At 30.4% G+C, this 14,101-nt stretch overlaps 1 protein-coding gene across 1 annotated transcript in view; it reads left to right on the top strand.

Annotated features, from left to right (window-relative positions):
• The window catches only part of LOC108758569 (vitellogenin receptor-like), an 18,692-nt gene extending 4,943 nt beyond the window's left edge, over positions 1-13,749 (top strand). The window contains 22 exon segments of the mRNA XM_018503571.1: positions 430-604; positions 1,093-1,294; positions 1,389-1,577; positions 1,661-1,781; positions 1,938-2,090; positions 2,186-2,512; positions 3,784-3,948; positions 5,097-5,218; positions 5,420-5,541; positions 5,838-6,034; positions 8,734-8,798; positions 9,109-9,347; positions 9,554-9,864; positions 10,143-10,382; positions 10,453-10,605; positions 10,765-10,907; positions 11,276-11,367; positions 12,293-12,524; positions 12,646-12,827; positions 12,931-13,188; positions 13,301-13,430; positions 13,681-13,749. Coding sequence (XP_018359073.1) covers positions 430-604; positions 1,093-1,294; positions 1,389-1,577; positions 1,661-1,781; positions 1,938-2,090; positions 2,186-2,512; positions 3,784-3,948; positions 5,097-5,218; positions 5,420-5,541; positions 5,838-6,034; positions 8,734-8,798; positions 9,109-9,347; positions 9,554-9,864; positions 10,143-10,382; positions 10,453-10,605; positions 10,765-10,907; positions 11,276-11,367; positions 12,293-12,524; positions 12,646-12,827; positions 12,931-13,188; positions 13,301-13,430; positions 13,681-13,740 — 3,878 coding nt within the window. The 3' untranslated portion in view covers positions 13,741-13,749.
• Positions 13,750-14,101: the final 352 nt, after the last annotated feature.

The following is a 14,101-nucleotide window of genomic DNA, read 5'->3' as shown; positions in this document are numbered from 1 at the left end:
TTTATTTATAGAATAGGAATGTTGGTATTATTGCCTACTATGTCAGTTTTGAAGCCCATTTTGTCAGACGCTTATTTTTGCATAACTTACGAAAAACTTAATTATTGCAAAATTGCAAACAGTATTATAAAAATTGCTTATAATATCTAATAGAAGACATTTTTTACTTTGTATTTATGTTTTTGAAGTTGTATTTTTACCTTTTGTTTAAGAAATATTGTCTAAAAACAAAGTGGTATGTCGGTATCGGTGACCTTCCTCTACATATATAATAATATTTATATAAATATATGAAATTATATATTATTAATATTTATAACGAAAGAGAATGCGTCTCATTTTTTGAGAAGTAAGTACTTTAAGATAAAAGTTGCATATTCTAATCGTTTATTATACCTTTTGAATTTTTTACATTTTTCTTGTATAAAGGCTTGTCAAGGATATCAGCGATGGCCATAGATTGGATCACAGAAAATCTATATTTTACGGACAAGATTAACCATCATATTGGAGTTTGCAAAATCAGTGAAACCTACACAACTTGTACTGTATTAATTGATGATATTGATCAACCAATGGGAATTGCTTTATTACCAACTCGTGGGTAAATATTACACTTCTTGTACAAGTTATTCTTAAATTTTATTATTTCTTAATAACCTAAATGATCTTATAAGAAACGTTAGGAGAAAGGGAGAGAAAAGAAGAAGAAGTTCTTATTAATTAATTTATTATCTCATTAAGAACGTACAAATCTTCTTAATAGTTATATTTTAATTCTATTTTACCAAATGTAATATAATTTTTTCCAAACTTTTTAATTAATTTTAATGATCTAACGATTAAATAAAAACATAAGAAAAAGGGAGAAAGTAAAAAAACAAATTCTTATTAATTGATTTATCCGGAACTTATCTGGATCCTTGTTTTACTACAAATGGAATTGAATTAACACTATTATTTTATAAAATATACTGATAAGATAATTGTTATTCTCAATATTAAAACATTAAACTTTTTCAATTATAGAAGATAGAATTATAACAACATAAACTTAAATAGAAATATATTAAGCACACGTTACATTTATAGGAAAATGTATTGGTGTGATTGGGGTTCTAATCCACATATAGCAGTGGCGGGAATGGATGGCAAAAACATCCGTGTATTCGTCTCTGAAAATATAAAAGCGCCGAGAAGCCTAACTATCGATTATCAAGCCGATCGATTATATTGGGTGGATTTTAAATTAAGGAAAATCGAATCAATACGTTTAGACGGAACTGATCGAAGAGTTAAAACTTGTTTCTTTTTTAATTATAAAATATTACAAGGTACAACACACTGAGATTCTATGAAATACATTTATATAATTTAATTATTCGCAGTTTGTACTACATAATATAATATACAACCCATTCTCACTGGCGGTTTTCGAAAATAAATTGTATTGGGTGGACATGAAATCCAATGCGATACAGTCATGTAATAAATTCACTGGAAAGGATCGGAATATCTTACATCGAAGTTTACATCCTTATAATGTGTACATCGAACATCCAGCGCTGAAGCCTAAAGTACGCATAGTATCATGATGTTATTTTTCCATTATAAAAAGTAGATCGCAAAAAGCTTGCATTATCTTTCAATGAAATTTTAGATTAACAATCCATGTCTTTCCAATCCGTGTTCCGAATTATGCATGCTAAATCAGGAGAATGGATACACGTGCGCTTGTCCTTTGGATAAGGAATTAAACGTCGACAATCATACCTGTCAAGGTAAATTCGTTAAAAATTAAAAATTAAATATCAAATTTATAGGATATATTAACATATTCTGCATATCAAAATTGATATGATAATAATAATGAACAATGCTTATCACATATCTTATTAAGTAAGCATTCTTGAGTAAGGATAAGAGTATAATTTCAGAGGTGACAAAGAAGCAGCATTTGCTATTATCTGATAGATACAAACTTATAGACTATTATGACGGAATGATAGGAAAACCGAAAGAGAATTTTAAATTTAAATTATTATCTGTTTTTGGATATTTACAAAACATGGCATCTGATCCGATCACTGGTATATATATTAGAATTTGTTTTTAAATTACAAATGGCTATCTAACAATTGGTTTTCGTTGTTACCAAAATTTTTACAATAAAAACTTTATTTAGGTCAGGTATTTATATTATTCGAGAACTGGTTAGAGTTGTTTGACAATTCAGTTGTCAAGCGCATCGATCCTGTCACAGATACCGTTGAAACCATCATATCGTTGAAATCACATGATGATTATAGCGGGTTAGCATTTGATTATATTAGTAATAACTTGTATATATTAAACGTACATAACAGATCAATCGAGGTATACAATATAAAAACCTTGGCAATGACGATTTTCTATTTTAAGGATCATGTTCCTTATTATATTACATTGGTACCCGAAGAAAGGTATGGCATTATGAAATTGATGACTTATCATTTACGAAATAATAGTGTTTGTTAACAAAACAGTTATCAAGAAAATATTATATATTAAATATTGCAGCAAGATGTATGTAGCGTTCCAGAAAAAATCTTCTCTAAAATCCCTAGAAACAAAATATTTTGTATATGAAATGCAAATGAACGGACTCGGTGAAAGAAAGCTGCTTATGGAAAATTTGACAGGTTCAAAAATATCAATGTGTTACCATAGAGACAGTAAAACACTCTTTGTGAATGATCATTGGTCTATTTTGTTGCACTCGGCTGCAGGTTTGCATTTTAGCTTTTATAAGTGTTTAGTCTTGAGTTATGTCTCGCAAATGTATGTTTAAATTTTTTAATATATTTTATTATATAATTTATTAAATTAAAATTTTACTGCTTTAGCGTAATATACTTAAATTTAAAAATTTATGTTATAAATATTATTTATTTGGGAGAAATAATATTTATAACATAAATGTACGATTGCTTACAAATCGATTGCCTACATTACGTTTGCTGACAGTTCATTTTCGCACAAAAATTATTGCCTACATTTTGATTGCCTACATGCAGGGTTGGCAAGTAACGCGTTACTTATAACGCCGTTACTTTGTTGAATATTACCTTGTTATAATAACGATAATGACATTTTTTATGCCGATAACGGTAACATCAAAGTCAATCGTTACTTCTAACAGGTTGAAAACATTCGTTACTGAAAAAAATAACTCCTAATTTGTAACGCATAATGGTGACAAGTTACTTTTTACTCTTAATTTTATATTTGTGCATAACAGTACATGTACACATAGAGAATTTTCTTTTAAAATTGACCCTAAAAATATGGTATTTGTGGTACAATACATTATTTTAAAGGTTTTTAACATGCACTTTAGTAAAATTAATTAAATTTATATTATACTTTATTCTATTTTATTAATGAATAAAAGAGATTTACATTAAAATTCTTTGAAATAGAATGTTGTCCCACAACTATTATATTTTCAGGGTAAACTCTAAGAAAAAATTCTCTCCATGTTAGCAATCAAAAACTGTTGGCGATACTTTTTTTGCGCAAACGAACTGTCGGCAAATATGATTAAGCAAACGATGCTATAGGCAATCGATCTGTAAGCAAAAGGAGTTATCTCTTTTTATTTAAATTGAATAAATCCGAATTTAGAGAGAGAAGTATTCACTAAAACTAAAAAAGTTTTTTTCTCAATGTATGTACAATAATTTATTATGAAAAAATACGTTTGTACGAATATCGTAAAAATATAAAGTATGTAATTTTTAGGCACACATAAGTTCCGTAATAACTTAACAATCCCTACAAGTCTTACTATCATGGGCAACAATATCTATTGGACTGAGGGTGACGGATGGAGCGAGAATAAGAAATTATACTCGACAAATGTTAAAGACACTTTTGATCTGAGTCATAAGAATATACTTGTTTTTGGTGAGTTCCTTGTTTAATATCCCCCCCCCCCCGCAGTTACATTTTACATAATAACTTTGTTAATAATCAAATATGTAAGTTTGAAACTTGATAATTACATTCGATAAAATGTTGTTGAATCGTTTCTGGACTCAAAGTTACGAAATATTTATTACTTATAGGACACTATTAATAAAAATGTAGCGACATTGCATAATAACTCGAAGAAAAACATGGGTGCGGTAATGTGGCCTTCCATAAAAATAGCCTTAAAAAATTAGTTTTATTCAGAAAACAGTATTTGATTATAAAATTAACAAAAAAGTAAAACATTTTAAAATGTATGCAAATAAATGTATATATTATACCTACATTCACGTAACTTGTGTATATAAGCTCTGCTCAGCCTACTAAAAATTTAAGTACTGAAAATAATATACACGTAATATAAACTATTGGGATCTTAAGTCGTGTCCAATATGGCCGCCTCAAAAAGGATAAGGGGCCGCGCACAATAAAAGGAACAGAGAACAGAGAATAAGACAATGTGTATGTATATTCCACAATACATGATTTCTGATAGATTGAAATTCTTATTCTCTGTTCTCTATTCCTTTTATTGTGCGCGGCCCCTTATCCTTTTTGAGGCGGCCATATTGGACACGACTTAAGATCCCAATAGATTAACAGTGGAGCTACAATCGATCAAATAATCATTTTAATATGAAAACCTTAAAAAAGAGACCGTGAGCAATCAATACCCATAGAGGACCACATTAGCAAAATGTCATGCTATTACTTAAATACCTTAAAATATATGCAGTCAAATAAAATGATAAATAGAAAACAATACACTCAAAAATATATTCGTGTTATAATACGCTTAAATTTAGGAAAAATGACAAAATAGATGTAATTAAATACTAAAATCTTCAGAAACGTTTCAAAATACTTGAAAGTAAGAATGCGTTATAATAAGTACTGGCTATTGAGTATTGGTATATTTAGATTTACATGGTGTAACGGCGCGCGAGCTATTGAATAATTCTATAATTATTAGGATTTGCTATATAAAACGGAGATATTGAGGGAGGCCACAATACATTGGCTTTAATACCTTCTCCTCTACATACACAGGATTGATAATCAATAAAATGATATCTTTTTAGATATGATTCTAGAAGTTTCGTTTATGGTAACTTTGAGTAAAGATGTTAAACCTGATCACGATTGTCAGAAAAATAATGGAAATTGCTCACACGTGTGTTTGCTTTCTTCTAATGCTACTTTTGTAAGTATGCAAGTTTTACGTAGGCAATGCAATTATATGTCAACGTTATAATTATTCGACAAACGCAATATAAACATTTCATATACAATTAACATTGTTGTTTTTGATATTTATGACATATGTTGGTTAATCTCATTTTGATTACGAAATGATACTATTTGTTGAAGAAATGGAATTTCAATGTGATATTTTTATTTCTAGATTTGTGCTTGCCCTCCTGGAATGGGACTTTCAGATGACAATCGTACTTGCATTATTAGTGAATGTCTTGCGAACGAATTTAAGTGCAGCGAACACAGTGTCTGCATATCAAAGAAAAATGTGTACGTTTAATTAGTATTTTTAAATAACATAATCCATAATTAAAAAATAATTCTCCGTACATTGGAAGTCAATATGTTAACAGTTATCATATTTTATTAATACATTTTGTGTTGTTTATTACGTGAATTTATCGAGATTGACTTACTTGTTTTGAATATATATTTTTGTACCTTTATATTTAATTTATTTTTTCGTCAAACCAAAGGAATATTTATTATTCCATTTTCCCTTTCTTGTAGATTTCATTATATAATATAAATATTCTTAATATTTATAAATCTTACAATTTATTTAGGTGCGACGGTATTGAACATTGTCCGAATGGTGAAGACGAGACGATGGGGAACTGCTATGAAAAGAAAAAATGTGAGGAAGATCACTTTACATGTACAAATGGCGAGTGTATCGATATAGAAGATCGTTGTAATGGGCATTACGATTGCATCGATCTTTCGGATGAGATGAATTGCAGAAGACCGCAATGCAGAGAAGGTATTATAATTATGATAATAAGTATCATATGCATTTTTGTTCTATTTATTATCATTTAATTATATCTGAATGCGAAGATTGAAGGAATATTTTAATAAAACCGTGATCTTTATCTTTCTGCCCGTTTCTAGATATAGTTTAATTTTAATCTTGATTCAACTAATTCTTTATCTTAATGCAGTTCTAAGGATTAAAAAAGCCGGAGAGTAAATTGACTAAAGTTAATTTACATTGGAAGAAACGGTATGAATGTACTTCAACTAAACTCATATCACACACAGCATACTTTAGCCTGAGGATATCCCAAATTGTTTCATATTGACAAAGAAATCCCATAGATATCCCATCCGGAATATCTAAAGAAAATATCGTAAAACAACGTAAAATATCATAAGATATCCTATTAATATCTTAAGATATCTTATCATATTCAAATCCTTCTACCATACAACACAGTTCTCCAAGAAATGTCCTAAGACTGCCTTAAAATATAGCAGAGATTTGTAATTGGAGAGTGTCAAAACTAAAAGATAGTAGTAAAGAATGTCATTGTTACTTCGGACACAACATATTGCGTGCCAATTAAGATATATCTCATGAAGCTTACAGATTTTATTATATTCAATATTATAATAAGGCTATATTCGAAAACATTATCCGGATGTCTCCGTGTATCATTTTATCCTTATTTAAGAATACATTCTGGTGAAATCGCACTAAAAATAAGGCTTTTTTTGGAATTTTTTTGAAGAAAACTGTAAGACATACGGTTCTAATTTTTGACATGCTTATTAATACACATGTCAATATATGAAAAAAATTTTTACAGTAATATTTTCATTCCAAAATTTTAAGAAATTAGTTGAGAGGCGCAGCGTTAAAAAAATAAAATGACTAAACGGTTGACACGATATCTCGAAGAACCAATAGTCTGAAATAAAAAAACAAAATTTTTTCCTAAAGTTTATTTGTGTGGCTATTGCGTAAAGCAGAATTATTGAAAAATATTGATAATTCGCGCAGAAGAAACGCAGAAGTATTTGTGAATTCTGTCAAGGTTTCAATAGTGTGTTGATTCCCTTGAAACTTCCTTGGTGTAGATCGATGACTTCTAGGTTTAGATTGACCTCCTTTTCGATCCAGAGGCATGATTACAGCTTCAAATACACTACGAAAATCGAATGAAAACTGAAGCGCCAAGGTTATTTCGTTCTTCTCGAACGAGAAAGTTAAATGTATTTACACACATAAACTTTTAAACCTTTCTACGTAATGGCCGCAGCACAGACTCTTGCATAACGCATAATGCATAGTGTATAAGGGAATCAACCAATCGAAATTCTTCTTTTCTATGGAATGAGAGGAAAGGAAAGCTTCTTATTAGTTGATTCGCTTATGCACTATGCGTTATGCGTTATGCAAAAGTCTGTGCTGCGGCCATATCAATATAGGATTCCTTTTGAATTTCCAAGCAGCTGCTCACAACAACTTTTTGCAACAATTCCCCTTATTCTTCTTCTTTTGGTTTCCCTTTCTTTGGTTTTTCAACTCTTATATAGAGTCACAATACTATGCAGAAATAATCATTCGATCCAATGAATAACCTCCTCAGAGAGCAGGGGCCTCAATTCGATTGATATCTTGTTCTTGTTTTGAGGTTATACTTTAAATTTTAATAGTGTTTTGAACCCACAAAGCAAAAAGACTCCAGATATTCCCCTTATTCAGCTCCGCTATCTGCGCTCCGAACGCCGTACCCTTCGCCGCTCTACCAGTACTTCGAGCGCTGTTCGACTTTTGGCTGTAGAATCGTTAATTCTTCGAATTTCTTTTTGAAATTTTTACAGTGTGTTCTTGAAATGTTGTACAATTGAAATATGCAATAAAAAAATCGATTTTTTAAAATTTTACACCAGAAAGTACCCAAGTATTAGTTGAACAACAAGGAGAAAACGATATACACCCTCGCAGCACCCTTTATCCTAAAGATGTCCAACGGACGTCATTTTGGAATATCGCGATAATCTTGTGATATCCGTGGATGGTCACAATTATCCAACGGATATCCAGGGGATGTACAGGGTGTTACAGATACATACTAGGCAGTACAACGGGTTGCGCGGCAAATTTTGCATGGGTAGGCGCCCGGGGGCAGGCGCTTAACCTATGCAAAATTGCCGTGCAACCCGTCGTACTGCCTAGTATGTATCTGTAACACCCTGTACAAGTGTCCGCATGTCTTAGATTCTAGGGAGATTTTAAACGATATCCGTGGGATATATCCAAAGAAATCTATAAGATATCACAAGTGTATATGCGTGTATGTACATACATAATTGGTAGCTAAAATAAAAGAGAAATGTTTTAGGATATCATATTATGGAAGCGAAAAATATGTAATTGTCTCATTATTACATAATGAAATTAAAAAGGATTAATTTGAAATAATATATGTCATATCTTTATAATTTATATATTTTTAGGCTGAGTCCGGAAATGTTAACTCTGTGTATCGTTTTGTCCTTATTGTTCATTCAATGTTAAATAAGGAAAAGATAATACACGGGGGCATCCGGGTAATGTTATCGAATACAGCCTTATTATAATATTTAATATAGTAAAAATCTGTAAGCTTCATTGTATTTATTCATTGTATTTATTCATTGTATTTATTCATAATACGAATAAATTCTTTTTAGGTAAATTTCAATGTCACAGCGGATCCATCTCTTGCATACCGGAGATGCTTGTATGTAACAAAATAGTAAGCAGCATTTATATCATACTTTATTCGTTTAATTCAGTTGCTGTATTTATTACATGTAATTTTTTTATTTTCTAAGAATAAACGTTACAAGCACTTAATAATTCAGGGTACAGTCTTGCGAAAAAGTTACCAGAATGAAATTATACTTTAAGAAACTGCATCTCTACATTTCTAAATTAAAATATATGAATTATTATTAATTTTTTTTGTATACAGCACAGTTCATTTTAGCAATTTTGTAAAAATTGTATTGTCCTACTAAAAACGTTATGCAGTGTTATTTTATGTAATTTTGTTTGTATTTAAGTTTGATTGTCAAGACGGATCGGATGAAACCCCCGAGGCATGTAAATCAATAACACAATGTTTAGACGAACAATTTCGGTGTAGCAATGGTCATTGTATATCTGCTTCGCTGAAGTGCGATGGCTTCCATGATTGCCTCGATAACAGCGATGAAGTATTATGCCCATATTCTTTAAATAATTGCAGCAAAAATGAGTATCAATGTTTAGACATTAATTTGTGTCTTCCTAAACAAGTAAGGTAAATCGTTTTATTTACAACATAAGAGAATAAGTCAGCAAATAGTGTGCACGAATATCAAAATTTGCCTTAAGTTACTTGTTCTTTGTGAAGATTTCTTCAAATTGCAGAATTTGTTATGCAAGTGAATAATCATGAACGTTAGCAAATAAATTATAATCTTAATCTTGAAAATTTTCCGTCTTTATTCATTTCTTTTCTTGCAGATGTGATGGCGTATTTGATTGTCCGAAATTTGATGACGAGTATGACTGTGTAGGGTGCTGGAACGATGAATTTAGTTGTGATAAAACGAAGTGCATTCCGAAGAGTTGGGTATGCGACAAAAAGAATGATTGCGACGACTTTTCAGATGAGAAAGATTGTGTCGATGGTAAAAAACCCATCAACTTCACCATCACGGAATCTACCAAATGTAATGAGTTCAAATGTACTATCGGCACTTGTCTGCCGTACTTGAAAGTATGCGACGGTATTCAAGACTGCCCAGACGGCAGCGATGAAAATGGAAAATGCCGTATGTTATTAATCTTTTTTTCTTGGGCTATATAATTTTAACTGCTGAAAATTCTTTTAACGAAAAATTTGTCGATTAATTTATAATATTTTTGTCTTTAAAGAATTCGCTGAAATTGGCTTTTTTCATATAAGTTTAATATTTATCACTGATAATTAAAAACAAAAATGTCAATAAAGTGAAAAAGAGAAAATTTCAGAATTTTTGAAAATCTGAAAAATTTATGTCTTGCAGATTAGTTTGTGTTATTTACTGATGCGTTATATTTTTCTGTGTAGAGACCGCTTGTTCACTATACACTAATTGTGAATATCAATGTTACAAGACACCAAAAGGCGATGTTTGCGGCTGTCCAGATGGATATGGTTTAAATGCTGATGAGGTTTGCGAGGACATAAACGAATGCGAAAACGATGTTTGTTCGCAATATTGTCGGAATTTGGAGGGTTCTTTCGAATGTCTTTGTAACGACCATCATAAAATCGATATGGCGGACGGAGTTTCTTGCAAAGCTATCGGTAAGTGCATGATCAATTAAACGTTTATGCAAATTATTTAGAACAATAAATATTATTAATGATTATTTAGGGTCACCAATGGAATTCATCACCATTACTGATAATGATATTAGGAAGATATCATATAATTTACGCTCGATTGATGTGATCTATTCATTATTGGATTCCAGTATAAATGGATTCGACGTGAACGCAATCCACGATTCTGTATATTGGAGTAACAGTTAGTTTCTTTTTGTTTAATCTTATATAAATTAAGTTAATTATTACGATATCTAGAACGACTAAAGCACATGTGAAGATTCAAAAGATTTCTGAAAAAGGATTGGAAGAGTCTTTCAAAAGAATTACGTTATTCAAATGTAAAAAAAAATAATTATAGGTGAATTTGGCACTATTAAGAAACTTAAAATTGGAACGAAGGAAATATTCACAATTACTACAGAGCATCCACAGGCACTCTCGATTGATTGGGTCACCGATAATGTCTATGTCAATGATAATGGTCGTTTGAATACGATTCAGGTATATTTTTTCTCAACATCTCCTTTTCTTTTTACGTTAAGGCCTCTGGCCTGTGTTACACCTCTCTCATACGCTTGTGGTGCACGCGCTGATTATTTAATTGTCACAAGCATATGGGACCTACAATTTTAATGCCAGTTCGGAACGGCGGATTTTTCAAGAGATATTTTTGTGGGCAAGGATACTCTCTGGAGATTGCCGGCCTCTTCCGAGAGGAGACACGAGCATAATTATTTTGGTTTCTACTGGGATCGAACCCGGGACCTCTGGCATGATAGACTAGTGCGCTGTCTGCCATGCTCATGCTCCTCAACATCTCGTTAACAGAATATCTTAACCTGAATACTTATTTAATTATTTCGTTTAAGGTGTGCAATTTCGAGAAACAAAGATGTGCGCCTCTGGTGGAGATAGAAGATAAGGCAAAAGTAGGATCTCTTTTAGTTGACTCGTTTAATAGGTATCTTTTTTATTCCTCTTATAGTTTTTTTATTTTCATGTATCTGGCATATTTACCGAGATAGCAAAACGCTAGCCTCAAGTCCATAAATTCAATGATAATTATAGAGAATTCCTATCAACTATATTCCCTTGAAATTTGGTTTCTGTTATTACGACTTATCAACCATAATATATAAACAACAGAAATGCATTAGGAATGGAGCATACTTCGATTCCATCATGATATAATAATGCGTGATCTGCTTGATACATTTCTTTCTGATACATTTCTACCAATATTAGAAAAAATTTGTACTTTATTGTTGCTAGACTAACATAGTATGCAATACATCTCTCTATATTTCTTGGATTGAAATCTCATTCCCTAAGGTTGGATCGTTTCATCTTTCGATAAACTTCAGCTCGCTCTCTTATTCTCTTCCTGGTAAAAGATTTTTCATGCATGAATATATCTAAATATGTATAAACACGCATAAATATTCATAAACATATGTAATTATATATGAAATATGTTTATACATGTTCATACATCCTTCTTTCTTTTATAAAATTACTTTTTGGTGTAATAGAAATAATAATAGTAATGTGAAAACATTAAAAATAATTATAAAAATAATTTTCGTACTATTGGTTTTAGAAAAAATCAAGTTTGAAGGAATGTAAAAAAATTATGTATGTATAATTTTATATAAAATTATGCATAGTTATGTATAAGCAAATTGTGATAATTTATCTAATGGATAATTTATCTGAAGATTGTGGAATAACTGATCCTTAGAGTGGGATTTCACTCCAAACAATTTAAAGAAATGATTTGCAATACATGCTTTCGGCAAATTTGTCTATCTAGATACGAATTTGATGGACATTAATGATACCTTCGTTAGAATTTTCAAAATTTAGATTTGCTCATGATGTTGTAGATGGCTATTTTGGTCTCAAATAACTTTGCAAATGGACAAACCATTTAGCAAAATATGTCGGACAGATATGATGGGCGCCGATATGAAAATTATTGATTCTGATGTAGGCTTTGTGAGCGGGATGACAATCGATTACGTAAAGTCTAAATTATATTGGTTGAACAATTTTAATAATGTTATCAAATTATCTAATTTCGATGGAAGCCAACGCAGCACGTTCTTAAGAATGAATGTATGTTAATTCATTATATCCATTTTTTAAAAATTAAAATCAGAAACATGATAAAAAGATGTAAAAACTGCGTGAATATTTAATCCTTTTCTTCTTTAAAACGATATTTTTGCTTTTTTAGATGCATCATCCGTTAAGCATTAATATTTATGAACGGTCACTTTATTGGTTGACGGGTATGAACGGTCAAGTGCGACATTGTAAATTGTATGGTGACAAATTGTGCGAAACATTAAATATAAACACAAATAATGTTCACAGACACTTTGCCATTCTTCATATTTCCAGGCAACCTGTTCGTTGGTATGGTAAGACCTCTAGTAATCTTAAAATTCTTATTATGTATATTAATTTTAATAGAGTTATTAAATAAAGCTAAATTATATTCTTTTTTAGCTAAACATAGAAATTTGTGTAACGAAGAGTTTTGCGATTATATGTGCGTTTTGAAAGAGGATAATGCAACTTGTATTTGTTCAGATGGTAAACCGATAAAATCCAATACAACTTGTACGATAAATAGTAAACCATTAATTGGAAATACACAACATACAAGTATTTATATTATAACAATAATTGTATTAATAATTGCTATTTTATTATTATGCATTTACAATTGCTATCAGAGAAGCGGCTTCCAATGGAAACTAGGAGATGACTCAAAGTACGTCTTAAATTTATTTTAGTATTTGATTGAAACAGGAATTCTTCTTTAAGAATTATATATAAATGTCATTAGCATATAATTAAAATTGTATAATATATAATTGTTGCAGCATTCACCGCATTCGTTTTCAAAATCCGTGGTTTAACCAAAGAGATGAGGTTGAATTAACACTCGATTCGACAATTGAAGATGTGTCTCCTGAACAGCACGAACATGTCAATCCTCTTGATGATGAATTCGTAAGTATGAAGATAACGTAATAATTTTACACTTAGACACATGATATTACTTTCTGTGATTATATCGCTTATGTGATTATATTTATCGAATTATAATGTGTATTATGTCAATTTCTGTGCATTATGCACGGAGTACACGCACGCGTGATTTCAAAAAATAACTATATTCATAGTTAAGAGGATAATTTAATCAACTATTTAAATGTATATAAATTATTACAGACTTAACTATTGAGCATTCTTTTTGTAGGCTGCGATGGAAAGTAATGAAAGAAACCAATATCAGGTGCTTGGAGGAGAGGGATGTTGAAGAGACAGAGAAACTAGATTCGCGCGTTGTTCTTCTTTACATTTAAAATAATTTAACTATAATAATAAAGATATGTTAAAAATTATTGAAACTCAGTTATAACAAAACATTTTATAGATTTCTTGAAAAATTTTTTAATGTTTATTACTTTAGATATCAAGGTGAATGTGCCTAGCTGGTGTCAAGAGCTTTTCAAAACACTGCAATAAAGTACTTTTCGAGTTATAAGGCTTGAAAGTTACAGAAATATTAAACTTTCTCTGTACAGTTTTTGCAGTTTTGCATTGCAATATAAATTGTTATCTTATGATCAATAAAAATGGAATTTTTTAAAAAATATTGTTATTATTATTGTTAAAAT

This window comes from Trachymyrmex cornetzi, unplaced genomic scaffold (genome assembly GCF_001594075.2).
Source record: "Trachymyrmex cornetzi isolate Tcor2-1 unplaced genomic scaffold, Tcor1.1 scaffold16, whole genome shotgun sequence".
Lineage (NCBI taxonomy): Eukaryota > Metazoa > Arthropoda > Insecta > Hymenoptera > Formicidae > Trachymyrmex > Trachymyrmex cornetzi.
The sequence above is the reverse complement of the archived record's forward strand: the minus strand, read 5'-3'. Positions and strand labels throughout refer to the sequence as shown.